The sequence below is a fragment of the Chenopodium quinoa genome, unplaced genomic scaffold (assembly GCF_001683475.1).
Source record: "Chenopodium quinoa cultivar QQ74 unplaced genomic scaffold, ASM168347v1, whole genome shotgun sequence".
NCBI classification, from domain to species: Eukaryota; Viridiplantae; Streptophyta; class Magnoliopsida; order Caryophyllales; family Amaranthaceae; genus Chenopodium; species Chenopodium quinoa.
The window spans coordinates 1,619,650-1,641,905 of NW_018742810.1; the positions used below are offsets into that span (position 1 = coordinate 1,619,650).

Genomic DNA, 22,256 nt, shown 5'->3' on the forward strand with positions numbered 1-22,256 from the left:
CAACAACAAGAACTACTTTAACAATTGTGGGAACAAAACCTAACTATGTATAATTAATAATAAATTATACAATAATCCAAATACAATTCAATGTATTACAACCAAACACCAATTTATCAAAGTATTACAGAAAAACACAATGAAAACACTAGTTGTGAAAGATAATATACTTGCCTCTACTCCAAGCCTTAACAAACAACATGAACATGAGAAAACCGGTGACCACTTGAGTCTAATTCCTTGATACACTGTCTTAGGCGTGTAAACACTTTCCTAAAGAGTTTAATTTCCCCCACAACGGTGCTTGGGTTTAATCCGGAAATACTCTTTGAGATACAAAAGACAGCCCAACGTTCTTTGCACTAAGAATCGATGAAAGATGATCAAAACTCTAAGAAGAATTAATTGAAAGAGATTTCTCACAAAAGTTTGCAAGAAGTTTGTGAGGAATTGTAGAGAATACTTTGGGAGGAGAAGAAGAAAAATTGTTTTCTGTATATCTTCGAATCTGAAACAAGCCTTTTATTAAAGACTTAACCGTCATAATTTCGCGAAAAAACAGACTGGCGCGGGCGCTCCACCAGGAGGCGCGGGCGCTCCTCATCTGATTTGTGAAATTGACAAAGGAAGGCAGAGTGGTACGCGGTTTAGGTGCGACCACAAGAGCGGGCGCGCCATCCAAGACGCGTGGGCGCGCCACCAGACGCGCGGCCACACCAACTACACCCTTCCAAATATCCAAATTCCAGTGAAGTCCGCGGTTTAGGCGCGACCTCAGCGCGGCCGCGCGTTTCTAGCGCGTGCGCAACTCATGGTTCGCGAACGCGCAACCATTAACACTCTAAATATTCCAACAGAAAATTACCTTGTTTCAATAAAGGTGGTTTTACCAACTTAGTGTCCCTCGACTTGTCTTATAATTTACTGAATGTAAGCATTGGAGCTTGGTTTGATGGGTTGGTGGCTCTCAAAAGCTTGAATCTTAGCTCGAACAACTTGACCGGGCCAATTCCTAGCAAAGACAATAACTTTTATATAGGATTGTACGTGAGTATGGGGCTTGGGTTTTACCTTGGCTTCTGGGGAGTGTGTGGCACTCTTGCTTTAAGAGACTCTTTGAGATACGCTGATAAGCCGTGTTTTGTGCATGTTTGTTGTCTTCTTTTTTAGTTGTTTTTATTAGTCTTGCTTAGTATTTTAGTCCATTTTGGTTTGATTTGGTTTAGTTTCGATGATTTGATGCTTTTATGGGTAGTTTCGTTGTTTTTGATGTATTTCAGGATTAACGAAGCAATTATGGAGATTTTTATGAAGTCATGAGACTAAATCGAGGCCCATGGAATTTCACGAAGCTCGTTGGTCGAAGAACGAGTCATTTAGGCCTTTTTGGAGTCAAGCACGGCCATGTTTAAGAGAGGCACGCCCATGTATTATTGAAGAAAGAAAGAAGAAGTAATCTGGAAGCTAGGCACGTCCGTGCCTGGGCCTCAGAAACTGAAGAAAACTCTCTGAAAGTGAGGCACGTCCGTGCCCCTGCTAACTTCGAATTTGCATATGAGGCACGTCCGTGCCTTATCTAGGCACGTCCGTGCCTGGAGTCCAGAAGATGAGAAGAACCTTACACGAAGTGAGGCACGTCCGTGCCTCTTGTAGGCACGTCCGTGCCTCTTAGGAAGATTACGCGCTAAACTTTCTTACGTTTTCTTATCTTTTTGGGAGTATAAATACCCCAAACTTTATTATATTTGACAATCGAGTTTTTATTATTAGACCTAGTTTTCTATATTATTTTTACATTGCTTTGTAATTCAAGATTCAAGATTCTACTTTTGCATTCTCCATTTATTTCAAGATTTGGTATTTTCTTTTCATCTTTTGTTTCTTAATTATGTTTTCCTTGATTATTATTGTTATTGTTTCTTTCAATATGTGTGAGTAGTTTGCTTATTCCAAGATCTAGGGTAGCCCAATTATGATTGATGCATGAATTAATTCTTTAAATTCTCTAATAACTATTGCAATTGTTTATGCTAAATTAATTGTGATTATGCCAATACTAGATTAGAGATAATTAGTATTGTTATTATTCCATAGTTTTAATCACAACGAGAGTTGGGTTCTAACGGAATTGAGTAAATTAATTTAGGGTTTGAAATTCATCACGAGAGTAGTTGAATTGATAATTGGGAAGTGAAGTAAAGTGTTTAATGTCTCTAATTTGCATGATACCATGAGAATAGGCTTGATTGTGGGTTAGGGAAGCCATTGATACTCGAAAGAGGTCCTTGGTATTGGTTAGGGTTTGCTTTTCCCCGTGTTAATTGGAATTGTATGTTAGGGGTAGATATATAATTGCATCGATCGTAATTGTGGTGATACTTGATCTTGGATGTTTTAGCTTATTGATTTATTATATTCTTTGATTTATTCTAAGTTTTCCATACATTAGCTTTTAGTTTATTCCACCATTGTTTGATTCTTGCTTGATAATTACTTGAGTCTAGATAATTTAGGTGAACCTTAGTCTCTTGGGATTCGATCCTTACTTGCCCGTCTACATAATAGTGGTCTAGTTAGGTTATTTTTGTTAGGTACGCGACATGCCTATCATACGCCTTCTTCAACTTTGTTGACAGTGTATATAACAGAATATATGTAACTATAGCTATTTATGTCTCCAGATTTCAGAGGAAGTCTCTAACATAAATATGTAGTCTGTACTTTATCAGTTCATCTCTGATGCAGTTAGTTGCTGAATAAATCGGTGATTCAGTGTATCACCACCTCTTACTTTAGATAGTTTTCTTGAGAGTCTTGGATTAATTTACGAGTGCATTATATATACGAGTATACTAATTTATTTATTTTTTCCAAATCATCCATCGTATGTCTCCATCAAGACAGCTTTAGCCTTAATGTCGCACAAAAATTCTGAATCAATTTTCAACAAATTATATCTTCTACAGTTACATGTTCATTGAATTTAGTGTCGTATCGAATGCCAAAGTAATGCATACAAATGGAAGAAAAATGTGTATTCCAAATATATCCTCCCCTATGCCGACTCAGTGGTAGAAGAAATAACTTCCTTCCCCCCTCCAATATTGTATGTTAAAGTAACTAATTCTGTTAAGAGTATAAAACCTTTTCACCAAAAGTTTTAGCTAATAGTTGAGATTCAGGAATAGATTTTATACTCTTATTAATTTAATATTACTCTTATCAATTTAATTACGAAGTAGAAAATACTAGTAAGAAGTAATCTGTATTTTAGACTATTTCTTAAACAAGCTATTTGTATGTTAAAAAATACTTGTAAAATCAATGTGGAAAATGGTTTATGTAAGACCATCTCCAATGATGAGATCTTGAGGGAGTTTTTTTTTTAAGAGAGAGACATTATTTTTTGCAAGGGATACCAATAAGTTTGTAATTTATTTAAGTTTTTTTTTTTTTTGAAAAACTTACAATATGAATTGAAAGTTATATTAGTATACTTTAGAAAGTCTCACCATTGGGAAATTACACTTCACACGAGTTGTTAAATTGAGAAGTGGATTGGATATCACCATTGGAGATAAAAAAACAATTCATTTTATATTTTAATACTCAAAGTTAAGTCTCATTAATGGAGATAGTCATAAATAGTCTAAATGTAGCACAATTCAGTCGATGCAACTTTAAATAGGGAAAATCCAAGTCTTTGCCTGATTTTTATAAGTCAATTCAACTTTTCAAACACGCCAAACTCTTGTCTTCTCCTTCCCTCTTCTCCCTTCTTTCACTCTTACCTCTGTTTTGCTCCTCTTTTCTAATTCTTCTTTCTTCATTCTTAATTCCTCACTTGAAACACTAACAATTTTATTCAACATGAAAATTGACAGCTTCAATTTCTTCTTGTTCTTGTTCTTCATTCTTTTCTTGAATTCGGTTTCTTCAAAGCTATCTCCAACGCAGAAATCGTCCATGATCAAACTCTCCGAACAACTTCACAGCCAAGTGTCCTCTTTCTCATGGGATACTAGCAAAGACCCGTGTACATGGACCGGTGTGGCATGCAATAATTTTAGCAGCTCTGTCATCAAAATCTCTCTTTCTAGCTTGAAACTCACCAATTCCAGTTTCTTACCTATTGCATGCCAAATTCCATCTTTGGAGGTTCTTGATGTTTCAAAAAACCTCCTAAACTCAATCCCAGGTGAGTTTTTATCGAGCTGTGGTGTTATCTCTACGCTCAAGACGGTTAATTTTAGCTGGAACAGAGTTTCTGGTTCTCTACCCTCTTTTGAGAATGGCTATACCAGTTTGGAAGCCCTTGATTTATCTCAGAATTTAATGAGTGGATCCATTGAGACGCAATTAAATGCATTGGTGAATCTCAAAAGCTTAAATCTTAGCTCTAATAGTTTCACTGGTTCCATTCCAATCAACATTGGAGAAGTCAAGGGGTTAGAGCAACTTCAATTATCAGCCAACAATTTTCAAGGCACTATACCAGAACAGCTTGCTGATTACAGAAATCTAACCGTTCTTGATCTTAGTTTGAACCAGCTCAACGGGAGAATTCCTTCGAAAATTCAGAAGCTCTCTAAGTTGGAAGTGCTAGTGTTGTCAGGTAACAGACTAAGCGGGGAGGTCCCTGGTTTTTTTTCCAATAACACGAGACTACAGAGATTTGCAGCCAACCAGAACGAGTTTTATGGTAGTGTACCATCTGGGATAACAAGGTATCTGAAGACTTTGGACTTAAGTTACAATAACTTAAGTGGGTCAATACCAAATGATCTATTGTCACAACCAAACTTGCAGAAAGTTGATCTCTCTTACAATAGGCTGATTGGAACGATACCTGGGAATGTTTCTTCAAGTTTGGTTAGGCTGAGATTGGGAGGTAATTTACTGCAGGGATCAATTTCGCCAATCAATTTCAGAAATCTTCAGAGCTTGGAATATTTGGAGCTGGAAAATAACAACTTGATTGGAAAATTACCTGTTGATCTTTGCTCATGTCAGAAGTTAAGCTTGTTGAACTTGGCTGAAAACAAACTATCCGGGGAATTACCAACAGAATTGGGCAATCTGAAGCAGCTTCAAGTTTTGAGTCTTCAGCTCAACAATTTTGTTGGCAATATTCCTAGTGAAATCACCCAGCTATCCAAGTTGACAAGCCTAAATATCAGCTGGAATTTGCTAAGCGGTCCAATTCCTCCTTCCATCTTATTCTTGGAAAGACTTGAATACCTGCATTTGCAGGAGAACAAGCTGAGTGGTTCAATACCCAGAACCATTGGCAACTTGAGTTCCCTGTTTGAACTCCAGCTAGGGAAAAACCATCTCAGTGGGGAGATTCCTCTGATTCCTCAGTATTATCTGAACCTGAGCCACAATTTTTTTGAAGGGGCCATATGCTCATTTGATGAGATGGCTTCCCTGGAGATTTTGGATCTCTCCAACAACAGATTTTCTGGTGAGTTTCCAGACTTTCTAACTGATATGCAGAGCTTAACATGGTTTTTACTTGACAATAACAATCTCTTTTATTCCAAGTTTTATTTTTTAGCAATGTCTTCTTGCATATTCAATCCCAGAACCAGAAGAGATACTAAATGGTTTGGTGAATCTCAAACCCTTGGATCTTAGTTCAAATAACTTAACTGGGTCGTCTATTTCAGGCAATATTCCAGATACTCTTGAAGACATGTCACAGCTATCATATTTGAACTCTCAACTCGGTTGTCTGAGGTCTCTTGATTTGTCCAACAATAATCTGTCTGGACCAATTCCAACCATTTTGCAAATATTTGGATATCAAACTTTTGGCGGGAATGAATACCTCTGTGGGTATCCAGTATCAAATAGCTGCGACACTGAGGAAGGAGGAGAAGATGGCTTATCCTTCTATATAGGGCTGTATGTGAGTATAGGGATTGGATTCTACCTCGGTTTTTGGGGAGTTTGTGGCACTCTCGCATTTAAACATACTTGGAGATATGCCTTCTTCAACTTCATTGACACCATATATAACAGAATCTATGTAACTGTAGCTATTTATATCGCCAGATTTCAGAGGAAGTCTCTGACATAAATAAATAAATATTCCATTTTCTGTACTTCATCAGCTCTTCATCTTAGATGCAAGATGCGAAAATGCAAATAGCTGTTGAATAATATTATGTTTCAGTGTTTATCAGTGTACCACACCACCTACTTCTCTCTAGATTAGATTTTCTTGGAAGTCTTGTACTTAAACATAAATAATATTACGCCACTGTTATTAGTTATTCCTAGTTTCCTACCTACATAGTACGTACACACACACTTTTAAGTACGAAAACAAACATGAAAATATACATCACCTTAAATTTGTTGATTTTCATCTTGTATCTTTTCTTATATCCATTATTAGTGTTTTCTGATCTATTCCCAACACAGAAATCCACCATGATTTCTCTATTCAAACTTTTCTCGGATGACAAACCCTATATCAATTGGGAGGCTAGCACAGAGCCACAGACCCATGTAGTTCATGGAAAGGTGTGACATGCACCAACAACTCTGTTACTCAACTCGATTTCTCTGAAATTTTTATCACCCATTCAAGTGTTATTATAGCATATCCGTAAAACTATTTTTTTTTTTTTAATCAAAGTATATTATAAAATACATGCATGTGATGTTACTATCGAATAATTATAAAATACTCGTACTAATCAATGTGGAAAATGGTTTAGGAAAACTAATCTAAGATTTTGATGGGAGAAGATTCATTGACCAGCACCTATTAATTTTCAGTTGCTAACCTCGATTTATTGACTTGGAAACCTTGGCACTTATCTACAATGCAATTAGTTCTTGCTAATATTATTCAACACGCGTAAGTGACCATAGGGCTTGGATTCTACTTTGGATTTTGGGGAGTGTGTGGTACTCTTGCACTAAAACATACTTGGAGATATGCCTTCTTCAGCTTCGTTGACAGCTTATATAACAAAATATATGTAACTATAGCTATTTATGTTGCCAAAATTCAGAGGAAGTCTCTGACATAAATACAGTCTGTAGTTTATCATCTCAATATCATTGATGCAGTTGTTGAATGCTAATCTATGTTTCAGTGATTCACATAGAACCTGTTTGGGTCCAATTTACTTTAATTGGGCCGGTCCATAAATGATTCAATTAAAATGCCCAAGGTTAAGGTTCAACTCTCCAAACCATGTCAAGTCAGTTAAGGCCCGATCAATGTGGCAAGCCCACTTGATTCACGGCCCAATTATCTATTGAGAAAAGGATAAATCCTCTCTCTCTACATTCATTCACATTAAGTCTCAAGCAATTAGCTTTCTCTCTCTAAACACTGTACTGACTTCGGCACCGGAGAGACCTTCCTCGGCAACACCCCCGAAACTAGTTTACGTGTGTCTGCTGTGCAAGAAACCCTCGGCCCAGTCATCACTTGGACTGAGATCAGTTTTCAACCCATAGAAAAGGACCTTGCCGAAGGTCCCATTGTTTTTACCCGAAACTGAATCTATGTAACTATAGCTATTAATATCTCCAAATTTCAGAGGAATTCTCAAACTTTTTAAAACTGTACGTAGTTTATCATATTCTATGAATAATACTTGTTTTAGTGGTTTTTCATATTCTATGAATAATACTTGTTAATTTGTTATTTGTTGAATCATTGTACTCCGTATTTTAACGTAGATTAACGAGTGCATTATTTTATTCAATAATCTTTATTTCTTCAACCGCATGTCTCCATCAGATAGCTTTAGTCTTCAGTCTCACAAAAATTCTGAATCAAATTTCAACACACACTGTATTTTCTCAAGTAACATTGTCATCAGTTTATTAGAGATCGAAGTTTCCTGTAAGCTGTAAGCATAGACATTCAACCGTACAAATTATGTGGAAGCAAGTAATGTATACAAATGGAAAAAAAAAAAAAAAAGTGTTCCAAATATAGGATAAAGAACTTCCCCTCCTTCTCCAATTTTGTTTGGTAAAAGAAACTAAAATCCAGTAAGGAGATCAATAAAATTCATCAAAAACAGGAATACGTATTTATAAAACTATTCCGTAATTTTTTATTTGATTATAGAATAGGAAGTAAATCAGACTAATTTTTATACTCCGTATAATTATACAACGTATATATATGCGTACATGCATGTGATGTTACTATCATATGGGGGCATGCAGTTACAAAATAATAATCAACGTGGAAAATGGTTTGGGAAAAGATAGTCTAAATGTAATGTAGCACAATTCAGTCAATGCAACTTTAATTAGGGAAAATCCAAGTCTTTGCCTGATTTTTCCAAGTCAATTCAACTTTTCAAACACGCCAATACTCTTGTCTTCTGCTTCCCTCTTCTCCCTTCTCTCACTCTTACCTCTGTTTTGCTACTCTGTTCTAATTCTTCGTTCTACATTCTTAATTCCTCACTTCAAACACTCCACTTTTATCCAACATGAAAATTGACGGCCTGAATTTCTTGTTCTTGTCCTTCATTCTTTTCTTGAATTCGGTTTCTTCGCAGCTATCTCCAACGCAGAAATCGTCCATGATCAACCTCTCCGAGCACCTTCACAGCCAAGTATCCTCTTTCTCATGGGATACTAACAAAGACCCGTGTACATGGACCGGTGTGGCATGCAATAATCTCAACAACTCTGTAATCAAAATCTCTCTTTCCAGCTTGAAACTCACCAGTTCCAATTTCTTACCTATTGCATGCCAAATTCCATCTTTGGAGGTTCTTGATGTTTCAAAAAACCTCCTAAACTCAATCCCAGTTGAGTTTTTATCGAGCTGTGGCGATATTTCTACGCTCAGATCAGTTAATTTTAGCTGGAACAGAGTTTCTGGTCCTCTGCCTTCTTTTGAGAATGGCTTTACCAATTTAGAAGCCCTGGATTTATCTCAGAATTTGCTGAGTGGATCCATTGGGACGCAATTAAACGCGTTGGTGAGTCTCAAAAGCTTAAATCTTAGCTCAAATAGTTTCAATGGGTCCATTCCAACCAACTTCGGAGAAGTCAAGGGGTTAGAGCAACTTCAATTATCAGCCAACATTTTTCAAGGCACTATACCAGAACAGCTTGCTGATTACAGAAATCTAACCTTTCTTGATCTTAGTTCGAATCTGCTCAATGGGGAAATTCCTTCCAGAATTCAGGAGCTCCCTAAATTGGAAGTGCTAGTGTTGTCAGGCAACAAGCTAAGTGGGGAGGTCCCTGATCTTTTTTCCAATAACACGAGACTACAGAGATTTGCAGCCAACCAGAACGAGTTTTATGGTAGTGTACCATCTGGGATAACAAGGTATCTGAAGACTTTGGACTTAAGTTACAATAACTTAAGTGGGTCAATACCAAATGATCTATTGTCACAACCAAACTTGCAGAAAGTTGATCTCTCTTACAATAGGCTGATTGGAACGATATCTGGGAATGTTTCTTCAAGTTTGGTTAGGCTGAGATTGGGAGGTAATTTACTGCAGGGATCAATTTCGCCAATCAATTTCAGAAATCTTCAGAGCTTGGAATATTTGGAGCTGGAAAATAACAACTTGATTGGAAAATTACCTGTTGATCTTTGCTCATGTCAGAAGTTAAGCTTGTTGAACTTGGCTGAAAACAAACTATCCGGGGAATTACCAACAGAATTGGGCAATCTGAAGCAGCTTCAAGTTTTGAGTCTTCAGCTCAACAATTTTGTTGGCAATATTCCTAGTGAAATCACCCAGCTATCCAAGTTGACAAGCCTAAATATCAGCTGGAATTTGCTAAGCGGTCCAATTCCTCCTTCCATCTTATTCTTGGAAAGACTTGAATACCTGCATTTGCAGGAGAACAAGCTGAGTGGTTCAATACCCAGAACCATTGGCAACTTGAACTCCAAAAACCTGATTGAACTCCAGCTAGGGCAAAACCATCTCAGTGGGAAGATTCCTCTGATGCCCCCACTTTTGCAGTATTCTCTGAACCTCAGCCACAATTTTTTTGAAGGGCAAATCCCCAAATCACTTGATCAGATAACTTCCCTGGAGATTTTGGATCTCTCCAACAACAGATTTTCTGGTGAGATTCCAGACTTTCTAACTACTATGCGGAGCTTAACATGGTTGTTACTTGACAATAACAATCTCTCTGGAGTTATTCCAACATTTCCTAGCACTGTCATTGTAGATACCAAAGGAAATCTAGGTCTTAATTATCCACCGCCAGATAGTCCAAACACCAACCACGGGAAAATGTCAATTGCTGTCAAAATTGCAGTGGTAGTTAGTGCAGCTCTCTTTGGTGGTTTGATCGCGATTCTTGGGGTTTTTCTCTCAATGCGACTACTTTACAAGGTTCATGATATAGATGTTCAGTCAAGACAGCCGGATCTTCCCGTCCCTCTGGCTGTAGAAAGTCACATCTTGACAACCAATAGCACCCATAAATCAAACATTGATTTTACTAAAGCCATGGAAGCAGTATCCAACCCATTAAACCTTGTCTTGAAGACCAAATTTTCGACCTACTACAAAGCAGTCATACCCTCAGGAGTAAGCTATTTTGTCAAGAAACTCAACTGCACCGACAGGATTTTCCAACCAAGCAACCATGGAAGCTTTGGGCAGGAGCTAGAGGCTCTAGGGAAGATGAACAGTTCAAACATCATGACTCCTCTAGCTTATACACTGGCTGCAGATAGTGCTTTTCTCATCTATGAAATGTCATTCAAAGGGACTTTGTTTGATTCCCTACATAGAAGTTCAGGAACTCTTTTAGATTGGGTGAGTAGGTGTAGTATAGCAGTCGGGGTGGCTCAAGGCCTGGCCTCTCTCCATGGATGTTCGACCGGTCCAGTTCTGCTTTTTGACCTCTCAAGCAAAACTGTCTTGCTCAAGTCATCGAAGGAGCCGCAGATTGGAGATATCGAGCTTTGTAAGGTGATTGACCCCTCGAAGAGCGCTAGCAGCCTATCAGCTGTGGCAGGTTCTGTTGGCTATATTCCACCAGGTAAAAGATCTATAATTCAGTCTTTCCATCTTAAATTACCTAGTTTATGCATTTTGTTTTGCTTTAATATGTTTTTAGTTGGATTTTACTTTCACTTTTGGTTGGTTTCCTAAAATTCTAACTGTAATTTTCTCGGGTTTACAGAATATGCTTACACAATGCGGGTGACACTGGCGGGAAATGTTTACAGCTTTGGGGTTATTCTGCTAGAGCTGCTAACAGGAAAGCAGGCAGTTAGTGAGGGGACAGAATTGGCTAAGTGGGTTCTTAGAAATTCTACACAGCCTCAAAAATGGGATCGGATTCTTGACTTCAGAGTCAGTCGGACATCAACATCAGTCAGAAGCCAGATGCTAGCAGTACTCAAAATTGCTCTGGCTTGCATTAACGCCTCATCAGAGGCAAGGCCAAAGATGAAGAGTGTGCTAAGGATGCTGTTGAATGCAAGATGACCACAGCCTAGAAGAAGTCGAGTAATAACTATAGATTGTTGATTTTGAATTAGCCAAGAAATTAAGACAGCCTTGGTAATGGTCTTGTAAATATACATAGCTATCTGTACGCTTTTCAATCACTTCTAGCACCAAATTCTTTTTAATGTGTTTTTTAGAATGAAAATTGATAAACACAAGTCCCTGTCACAGCAATAAGTACAACTTTATATATGCAATGAGTTCTCTTTAACAAATGATCATACATTGTTTGCAGAACATTCTTCATTTTAACTGTAAATCATAAGACAAACTCAGCAAAACTGTATCACATACTTCAAAATTCACAGGCGCAAAAAGTGGAACAGGGTATTTAACGAGTCTCGTTAATATATAGAAGCACATTTTGCAATCTGTAACAACATTACTTCTCATTGTCAAAAAAAAAAAAAAAAAAAAAAAAAAAAAAAAAAAAAAAAAAAACATTACTTGCTGACAAAAAGGGAATTTCAATGGGAAATAGTAGGAACTTTTGAAACAGGGCAGCCATTATATTAGACATTATTTGTCAATAGTTCATATGGTTAAATGTCTCAAATACTGCTAAAACTATCAAAAGACAATGATACATGGAACAGATTTGACAATGATGGTGGACAAACAACAATCCAGACATTTCCGGATTCATAGTAGACCAGCAGTGGAGAAAAACACAAGACGAGCAATTCTTTCAAAAAATAGTCCATCAGTAATCCAGTCATGAGCTTATAATGTATACTAAAATCTCCACACGGTTACCAGCACTTGTAATTTGGGAAGCATCATTTGAGGAATGAATATCTCAACACTTTGGAAGTCATGTATCAAATTCAGAAGGGAGTAAACTATAGTGTCAGATCCTTAGGATCCTCAATAATTTGAGCAAGAGTTTGCAAGAAAGCAGCAAGATCAGCACCATATATAACACGATGATCAGCGGTAACATTCACCTGCATCTGGTTCTTCATGCCTATCCGACCATCTTTACTGCCAACGACATTAGGTTGAGATGCACCGACAGCCATTATTGCTCCCTGGAGTATTAAGTTCACAAATGAAAATTCAATCAGTTCTGCTTCCAATGTTAAAACCTATTAGACATTAAAAAAAAAAAAAAAAAAAAAAAAAGGGCATCCAATTAAAAGAACTTACAGTTCCAGGTGGAAGAATAGCATCAAAGCGGTCCACGCCGAACATTCCAAGATTAGATAGGGTGAAGGTACCTGAGTAAGTCACCAGTATCACAATGAGAAACATTTCAAGGTTATAAGAATAACAAAGTGCTCAGAATCTCAGATGCTTGTATGTGCAAGATATTGCACATTCAAGACAGATACTGCAGAGCAAAAAAAACTTTCATAAGGTCCTGAAATAGCAAAGAGCATAGTCTCCACTCTGCTGTAAACTACAATGTTTTCCAAGTAAGTGTCTGGATCATCAAATGCCATCAGCATTTCATTGACCAAAAATTCCACCAGAAATTCGAAAAGAAGTTCAAAACATGTGTACAAAAATAATCTATCTAAATTTACACACATCCACTTTAAAAGAAGAATTAATAATCTATTGAATGATTACCAATCTCATTTGATCTCCTAGTTCAATTTGTTCATCCATTATCATTATCACATAACATCATCATGAAGAATAAAAAGGTGAAAAGATGGCTTATGAATTAGAGAACAATATAATGAAAATACTTATGCAAACTTATATAGATTGACCCTACACAAAATGAGGGGACGGATGTCACGCAATACAATCAAAACTGCAGACAAGAGACCAATTTTCAGCCCTAAATGGTTAATTATGTCATCCAAATCATCAGGTGACGGGTACTGGACTGTGTTCAGCAACTTTGACCACATATCAGACAGAACCAAGGCTCTCTCATCAAGAAATACAGTCATGGGAAAATGTTAAAGGTTGTCAACAATAGTCCCAAAATTCATTTGTTCAAAAGGGATGCGTTATTAGAAGACTGCTAGACAAGGTGCAGACCAAAGCATAGTTAATGTCATTGTGACCAAGTACCTGTACTGTATTCTTGAGGTTGCAACTGCTTGGCCCGAGCCTTGTCAACCAACTCCTTCCACTTTCTTGAAAGTGTGTAGATATCAACCTATGACAAACATATATAAAAACAATAAGGTACTTTGACAGTTTCAACAAAACCGATGATTAATTTAGTAACCAGCAAAACTGTCACCACACTTCAACCAAAAATAAAATTGTAATGGTGATCACGAACTGAACCTTATCAGCATCTTGGAGCACTGGGGTAAGCAATCCACCATCCATCGCCACAGCAACCGCAATATTAATATGGCTATTGTAAGTAAAACTTTTTCCATCTCTACAGCTTGAATTCACAACAGGATGCTTAATTAATGCCAAAGCTGTTGCCTTTGCTAGCAATGCCGTCATTGACACCCCCTTCGACTTCAACTAATCATCAATTCAAATAAAAAACAAGCATTCAGTGATTCACTCCAATAATTAATGAATTAAACCAAGAACTTTTCAGTTTAAAATATCTATACAGTAATCACTTCATCTTCTTATCATTAGAATTAAGTCCCATTAACATAAAAAGAACATTTCATCCCATAATTCAGTCAGTTAATTATCTTCAAACTAAACATAACACCTGATCACAACACATTATTCCTCTAATCAATCAATTTCATTAATTCTACACTAAAAATAGAATTTGTTCCACAAACAATCAAAATGATCATTTGCAAGATTTTCAAGTTTTAATCCATTCAAAATCAATCACTCCATTAACATTAAAACATCAAACTTAAACCTAACAATAAATCAATGAATCAATTATCAAATTATAATTAATTTCAAAGCTCACCTTCTTGTACAAAGCATCAAGAGCATCAGTAGTAATAGTATACCCAACCCTAAATGTAGGTACACCAAGACTCTCCACCATATTCCTACTCACAGCATTCTGCATTGTCGTAAACGGCACCATTTCCCCTAACTCCGCCGCCTTCACCACCGGAGCATCCTTCGAAACAACCTTCTCAGCCTTCCCCAAAGCCGCCGCTGCCGCTGCCGCCGCCTCGACATCCTTAGCAACAATCCTCCCTTGCGGCCCACTCCCAACCACACCCCTCAAATCAACCCCTAATTCCTTCCCTAATTTCTTCGCATACAGCGACGCCACCACTCTCTTCCCTCCCTCCGACGCCGGATGAGTCGAAAGACTCAATCCTCCCTCCTTCACCACCGGAGTTTTAAGATTCTCCCTAATTTCCACTGCCGGAGCTCCGCTAGATGGCGGAGACTCCGAAGAATTTGAAGCCGGAGGCGAAGCATTCGTAGCTTTAGCAATGGCATCAGCGATTTCGGCTTCGGATTCAGCAAGAAGAGCAATGGCGGACCCAACAGGAGCAGAAGACCCTTCATCAACAATAATCTTAGCGAGGAAACCATCGTAGAAGGTTTCAACATCCATGTCAGCTTTATCAGATTCAACCACAACAACGGAATCGCCCTTAGAGAGCTTATCGCCTTCGGATTTAATCCAAGAGACGATTTTGCCCTCAGTCATGGTGGAGGAGAGTGCTGGCATGAAGATTTCGCGGATTTTAGCCCGGATTCGGGTTGCGGGTCGGGTTGCGAGGGTGGGGAGGGGTCGAGTGAGACGGAGAGAATGGGAAGATGGGAGGAATGTTGTGGTTTTGAGGTTTAGGAGGTTCGCCATTGTTGAAAGCTCTGTAATTGTTGCTCTGTATTTTAGAGTGTGATTAGAGGAGAGAGAAAGAGGAATGAAGGGAGTGGAGAGAGTGTTGTTGTTTCTTGGTTTCAGAGAGAGCCTCGATTACATCGAAGAGAAAAGCAGGGGAAGGAAGAGTTGAGCGAAACTTGAACTAACTTTCACCTGTTTTTGATCATTCTGGTTATTGCCGGGGCTTTTTTTTTTTTTTTTTTCATTTCTTTTAGGGAGAATTCAAGTTAATCTCTGAGATTGACATGAAAAGTTAATCTCCTCTCACAATATATTATTTTACTTTTATTTTTAAAATAATAAAAGTAAAATAGTAAAGTGGCACGAAAACAAATGCATAAAATTGTGAGAGGAGATTAACTTGGAGTGTTAATCTCGGAGATTAACTGGGGCTCCCTCTTTTTTTTTATATTAATACTAATAAGTAAATATGTGATAAGTCATTACAAACTTTAGTTATAAGTTATGCAGATGTCAACTAGCTTAGTTGGTTAAAGTGTTAGAGGTGATACTTAAAACTTGTGAATGAATATTTGCTACATTATTGTTTTTGTAGCTCTCTTTACACTTTAAAAAACTTATGAATTTGTAGAATGTTAGAAAGTGTATGTGAAAATGTCTAAACGAGCATAGCATATTAGGTGGTTAAGGTTTTGGCATGTAATTTATTCATTTGTGTTAGTCTTATATCAAAAAATGTAATTCTACCCTATGATGTTGATTTTGTAAAGATTGATTTTTTTTTAGGAAAGTCTCCTTTTGTGAGTAATCTCCTAAAATTGGAATGTTTTTGATACACTTGAGTAGGTAGGAAGTGTTTAAGATAAGCGTATGACCTAGGAAGTTGATACATAGTCTATTTACGAGCATTTGAAGAGCATATGAAGTTTCAAAATGACTTTAGACATGGAAAAATTGACATGCACTTAATCACGAGATTCAACATTCGAACTATAATCAAAATCACTTAACCTGATTTCTGACCTAACCCTCTAGAGTCTAGACTAACAATGATCGTTTTATATAAAATTATAAAAAGGTTATTGACAATAAAATATAAAGACCATTATGAACTAAATTGAACTCAATCCAAACGACCTAATTGTCACCTCTAATAAAGCTAAAAAAAACCGGCCTCAATTACCCTCGTACCTCCCTTTGCCAATTGCAAATTGCCAAGACTCCGAAGTCCTAACTAAGATCAAAACGATCCATCTTTTTCTTATCTTGTTAGCGGGCGAAGTGAGAAAATGTTGGGCACTGCTGCACCCATCTTGCAGTTACACACATTTCTCTCTTTCCCTCACAATAACAAATGGAGCACCAAATCACCATTGAAGTACAAGAAGGTCGAAGTATTTTCCTCAGTTTCTTCAAATACCCAAACAATTACTGAGCAGGTTTCTTCAATTCCTGGGAATTTATCAGGGAAAGCAAAAACTAAGGAAAGGGTATTCCTTTTGGATGTAAACCCTATTTGCTATAAGGGGAGTTCACCCAGTTTACACTCTTTTGCTCACTGGATTTCTCTCTTCTTTTCTGAAGTCAGCCTTAATCATCCTGTTATTGCTGTAATTTTCTCTTCCCTAATCTCTTTGACTGATTCTTCTGCAGTACTGATTTTGACTTTTTGAGCTGAGATGATTGTTTTGGAATTTTGATGTTTATATTTCAATCTTTTTTTTTTGAGCAGTTTATATTTCAATCTTATGAAGATAGAGTTGAATTTGAGATTGTTTATATGATTTTCAATTTTAGAAATTTGGTAGAAAAGAGTTGAATTGATTGTTTTTTGTAGTTCATTTGTTTTTTTTTTTTTTTATGTATTCTTTGTTGCTTAAGAGTTTTGAGAATTATCAGATAATGTGCTTCCTCAAAGAAATGTAGTGTGGCTGCTGAGTTTAATAGGAAAGACATGAATGAAGGATGATGGGTGATGCTAAGAATAATTTTTATCATTGAAGGGGAGTTGCTAGTTAAATTTGAGAGCTTTAGGTAGAAATTTCATTGGGTATGATTTTTATTGAAACCTAAAAAGTTGGTGTGCCTTATTATGTAATTTCCATGTTCAATGCTCCCAATCGGTGTTTGTGGGAAGTATGCATCAATGTTTTACGTGCATTATGATGTTACTTGCATATCAACCAGCATTGATCAACGCGCCCTTAAATTTGAGAAGGAAGGGGATGGATATTCATGTAAGGTATATCTTGCTAAATCTGACTTTTTTTGCTAGACTAGATTGCTTTCATTTGTATAAATTTAAGCCATGAGCTAAGCTGCTAAGGCTTATATAGAAGTGTAAGAAATAGAACAAGAATATGTTTACTATGAAATGTAGATTTCGTTGCCTATTGGTCTTATAATGTCTCCATCAAAGGATGGTTTGTGCTACAAGAGTCAATATAAGCTCATTACATATTATTTCGATGGATGCTATGTTAATATCCAGATATATTTTGGATCTTGGTTCAAGAAACCTGGATTGTTGACTGTTAGTTGTATTGGATTCATTGGTTGTCTTATTTTCAAAATATGCCAATTGATGAAACATGTCCTTCTAACTCATAAAAGGGTTGGAGGTGAATGTAATCATTTGTTTGACTGAAATGTTCATATAGTCAGTGTTAAGCATTTACTTACTTCCTCTATCTCACAATGTTTACTTAATAATGCTCCTTTTTGGGATGTCAAAAAATATGGTGATTTGCCCATCCATTTAATTTAGTTTCTCCAAAAGATGAAACTTTTTTACTGATTGATTATATGTAAGGGAGCTTATAAGTTTTTGTTTTCCATAGAACTATCTATAGCAAAGAGTAATCATGGATAAAAAGTTGTACATTCATGAATCTCAATGTCCCAATTTGGTGGTGTTTAGCTGTATGATATGATTTTGTATGTCAACCGAACAATAGGCTGAGTTGTAAATGCTATGAAATAGTGAAGAATAGGCTGTCTGTGACTCTGTGAAGTATAAAAATCTCTTTGCTCACACTAAGGTGATATGTTCTACCAAGTATTGAACAAGGCTTCTACTGAGATGGATATTTTAGTACTATGTACATTGACCAAGTATTAACTTTGTCATGCTGTAATCATTGTGCAACCATCACTGCTGAGTAGGTGTTGCTGTAATAAAACACTTAAGAAGTGTTTTTCGTATGGTTATCTTTTATGAGACTGTATGTTTCAAAAGAAAGATAACAACTTGGCAGGAAAACAACGAATAGTTTGCATTGGAATTTGGAACATGTTTTTCCTGTGTAAGAATATCTTTATTGCTATGGTACTTTTTTTATGCATAAGCCGTTGATCTTTACCTGGAAAAGATCTGTTCTTTGGTAGGTACTCGATGGGGAAGGAGGCCATGAACACCGCAAACAAATATTACCGTCTTATAAAGCACACAGGCTCAAATATTTAAGGCGTATATATACATCAAAGGGATTCGAACAGCTTTCAATTGGAAGGTCACTTAAACCTGTTATAGATTTTCTGAAAGAATGTAATGTGCCGGTAAGGTGAAAATAATATTCCTTTTACTTTTTTGTGCTGACTTTTCTGAATCTCTTATACGTTTCTTTGCTTCAAATCTTCTATTAGTTCACTAATAGAAACTGTAACTTAAAGAATATCATAAAATAATATGTCATTTCCTTAGTGTAAAGTTGCATCAATGCTCTCATGGCCAAAGAAAAGGAAATGGAATAAAGAACAAAAATGAATGGTAACCGCCCTTGTGCTGATTTGATAAACCATACAGTTTGCCTAAGAATCTCAAGGACGTCAATGTCTTCCTTTATTCCTGGCACTTTGACTCCTCTCAGTCCCCATCTTTTGGGTGGGGGTTGTGTGTGTCTTTGGTGCCTAGGTGGTGGACTGATTGGTGATGGTGTAGCTTTTTTCCTTTTACTCCCTCTTCTATCTCTGCTGGTTTCAGCTAGATATAAATTAATATCTAAATATAGTAGTAGACTTCAAATCTATAAATAATAGAACTGAAGGATTAGTGTTGAATTTCTAAATAAGGTTGTACAGGAAACTAAGATTTCTGATCCTCAATGCCTATTATTGCTAATTAAATTTTAACATTAATGTCATACAGGTCTTGAAGCTTGAAGGTCAGGAAGCAGATGATGTTATTGCTACCCTAGCTAACCAAGTCTTAGATAGAGGAAAGAGGGTGGTCATTGCTTCACCTGATAAAGATTTCAAACAATTGATTTCAGAAGATGTGCAACTTGTTCAACCAGTGCCTGAGCTCGAAAGGTGGTCCTTTTATACACTGAAGCATTATATTGCTCAATATAGCTGTGACCCGCAGTCTGATCTAAGTCTACGTGAGTTTTGTGATCATCTTCCCTTTATCTTCAGTTAACATGTGCTATTTTTGCTGTCTTTGCAACTTATGACTTTCCTGCTATTGTTATCATTAAATTGCAAAGAATAAAAGGGTCTTGCATGCAAAAAAAAAACCCCTGATAGAGCCTTGCCCATGTGTAGGGTGTGTTATGAGTGAAGCCCAAAACTGTCATTTCCAGGAAGTACCCTACTGACAAAACAATCACCAATCTTATACATAACAGCAACAACAAGCTAAACCACTTACAAACTACATGAAGCAAATCAACAAAATGATGTAAAAAATTATCACAAGGAATAGCCATGATTTCATGGTAGCATCTATTGTAGGGAATCTAGGGATCTTCATCAACCAAAAATGACTTTCTTGCATATTTTCCCTGTTAATTTTGCTATCTACTTTGCGTTCTTTTTGCATTTGTTAAAGCTGTTATGAAGCTTGGGAGGACGGGTTAGAAGGCATTTGTCATCAAGTGGATTCTAAGGAGAAATGCTGTGATTATGATGCTAATCTGAACATTTTTTTTTTCTAAGTTCGATATTTGCTTGCGTTAGGACATTAATATTGCAGAATAATCTACTATTGTACAGGGCCAGGAGGACCAGGACACATGTTTCTAGAATATTGTAGATGTATATGAACTGAAATTTTAAAAAATTTACACTTACAGAAAAAAGAGCACTATTTAACTATCTAAAAGGAACACCACTAGTAAATTTTTCCAAGTCTGCTGGTTTTTCTTTTTTACGAAGTATACAATTTCAGAACTTGTTTACTTAAGATTTGATTCACACAAGTATAATCATCAATATGAATTCTATCACAGATAAGTATTCTTTTGAGGTTGGCTTACAAGTATTTTCTGAAGGAGTTTCATTTCTGTAGGATGCATTATTGGCGATGAAGTTGATGGTGTTCCTGGAATCCAGAATCTGGTTTCAGGATTTGGTCGGAAGACTGCTCTTAAACTCATTAAAAAACATGGATCTCTAGAGAATTTATTGAATGCAGCTGCTGTGAGAACTGTTGGAAAGCAATATGTCCAAGAAGCCCTTACAAAATACACATTTGAGCTTAGAAGGAACTACCAAGTTCTTTCCTTGAGGAGGTAAGTTGACTCACGACAATACTACATAGTTATGTATATCTTTTTATTGCTGTAGAAGTTAGATCTTGAAGATTGATCATGTGGCTTTATTCTAGGGACATTGATTTGCATTTTAAAGAAGAGTGGTTATCCCAAAGAGAGACAACAAATGATTCGGTTTCTCTAGCTAATCTGAACAACTTGTTGAGAGGAAGCTAAATCCTCAATTCTCAGATGTAGGATCCTGCTGATCAATATGGTAAACTCGAGTATGCAAGCATATGCTGTATATCCATATTTAAGGTTTGCTTTATTCATTGTTTATATACACACATCCACACCCTTAATTAAAGTGTTGATTAAATTTACCTATGTTGTAATTGCTTATGTTCTATCACTAAAGAATTTGATTCCTGCAGGTGAGAGGGTGCTTGAGTAATTTATCGCTGTACCATTCTTGACATCTGTCCGTGACAAGACCTGCTTGGGTAATCCAAATGAAAAAAGATGATGATTTCCATGATGGCATGAGAGAAGATAAGCGGATTGGTAAGATCACAATTTCTTAACCTATATTTTGGCCTCCTAATGCGGTTGCAACTGGAGTTTAAAAGATCATTTTTACCTTCTGAGTAAATTTGATTGTAGCTCTATGTTACTTCCACTATTTGTCACACCTCAAGTATCCATGATAGATCCTTGGCATTCCAACAAAGGCATAAAATCATTTAGACCAAATGCAAAAAATGTTTTTGTGTTCTTACATTATAGATTTTAAATAGCTGGCCCTTGCATGCTGTCCATTTTGCTTCATTTACAACGTGATCAGAAATAAAAGATGGATAATATGTTTGTGCTCTCACCAGCCTTATTGATTCCTTCACTACCATGCATTTATATGTATTTTTATATTTCTAAATTGTCGCTGTAGGTGTCGCCCGTTTTCCACGTATTGCTTAAAGCGAACAATCAACAACCAAAGATCAAGAAAATCTTATGCAGCCCTCCTGTTTATCAAGAAAATCTTATGCAGCCCTCCTGTTTATGCGTCACTGCAACCTGTCTAATCCTGAATTCGTTGTCATATATCTGTTGCTTACTTCATTGGCTCGATATGTATCAAGCACAGGGGTATTGCTCTGTTTGCTCAAAGTTGTCTTTGTATATCCTCTTTGGCATTTTCGTTACTCGTTCAGCTGTCTTCTATTTTGTGCAGTTGCGAAGTTGGAAATTTTTTGTATGAGATTTGGATGGTGTAGTCGTGGAAAAATATGTGGTAAATATGTTTGCATGCGGCTCCCGTGGACATCAGAATTTCGTCATTGCAAATGTCATTTTTTGGGAGGGACTAATCATATTATTCATTTTTGGGTCCATTGCTTTTACAAACATGTTTGTTAAGGCTTCATTTTCATCTTTTCATCTCTTATTGGATGGAATTTTGGACCTACCAATTTCTGGTTGAAGATACTTTAAGAATGGCAAGGAAAGATAGTACCCTGTGTTATAGTTATAGAATTACTTCTCATTTTAGGCTAGTCTAGCCATGCATGGTTATAGATT

At 36.7% G+C, this 22,256-nt stretch overlaps 4 protein-coding genes across 6 annotated transcripts; 3 read left to right on the top strand and 1 right to left on the bottom strand.

Annotated features, from left to right (window-relative positions):
- Positions 1-3,379: 3,379 nt before the first annotated feature.
- On the top strand, positions 3,380-6,317 carry LOC110725267 (probable LRR receptor-like serine/threonine-protein kinase At1g34110). The gene is made up of 2 exons (XM_021904752.1): positions 3,380-5,467; positions 5,673-6,317. The coding sequence occupies exons 1-2, from the start codon at positions 3,871-3,873 to the stop codon at positions 6,083-6,085; spliced, it is 2,010 nt and encodes a 669-aa protein (XP_021760444.1). The 5' UTR covers positions 3,380-3,870; the 3' UTR covers positions 6,086-6,317.
- Positions 6,318-8,203: 1,886 nt separating this feature from the next.
- On the top strand, positions 8,204-11,903 carry LOC110725268 (leucine-rich repeat receptor-like tyrosine-protein kinase PXC3). Its single transcript, XM_021904753.1, has 2 exons — positions 8,204-11,022; positions 11,167-11,903. Exons 1-2 carry the CDS (start codon positions 8,481-8,483, stop codon positions 11,472-11,474), a joined length of 2,850 nt encoding a protein of 949 aa, XP_021760445.1. The 5' UTR covers positions 8,204-8,480; the 3' UTR covers positions 11,475-11,903.
- A 75-nt stretch (positions 11,904-11,978) lies between these two features.
- On the bottom strand, positions 11,979-15,216 carry LOC110725269 (dihydrolipoyllysine-residue acetyltransferase component 5 of pyruvate dehydrogenase complex, chloroplastic-like). Its single transcript, XM_021904754.1, has 5 exons — positions 14,359-15,216; positions 13,749-13,940; positions 13,527-13,614; positions 12,645-12,715; positions 11,979-12,526 (listed from the first exon to the last, which is right to left on the bottom strand). The coding sequence occupies exons 1-5, from the start codon at positions 15,214-15,216 to the stop codon at positions 12,338-12,340; spliced, it is 1,398 nt and encodes a 465-aa protein (XP_021760446.1). The 3' UTR covers positions 11,979-12,337.
- Positions 15,217-16,139: 923 nt separating this feature from the next.
- On the top strand, positions 16,140-22,082 carry LOC110725270 (DNA polymerase I-like). Of its 3 annotated transcripts, XM_021904756.1 has the most exons (8): positions 16,143-16,811; positions 18,589-18,759; positions 19,349-19,583; positions 20,492-20,714; positions 20,810-20,996; positions 21,113-21,242; positions 21,625-21,824; positions 21,910-22,082. In XM_021904756.1, the coding sequence occupies exons 1-5, from the start codon at positions 16,491-16,493 to the stop codon at positions 20,910-20,912; spliced, it is 1,053 nt and encodes a 350-aa protein (XP_021760448.1). In that variant the 5' UTR covers positions 16,143-16,490; the 3' UTR covers positions 20,913-20,996; positions 21,113-21,242; positions 21,625-21,824; positions 21,910-22,082. The 3 variants fall into 3 exon arrangements, with proteins under 3 accessions (XP_021760449.1, XP_021760448.1, XP_021760447.1); XM_021904757.1 differs by having other exon boundaries at positions 16,140-16,811; positions 20,810-20,952; positions 21,625-22,082; XM_021904755.1 differs by having other exon boundaries at positions 21,625-22,082.
- The last annotated feature ends 174 nt before the right edge of the window (positions 22,083-22,256 follow it).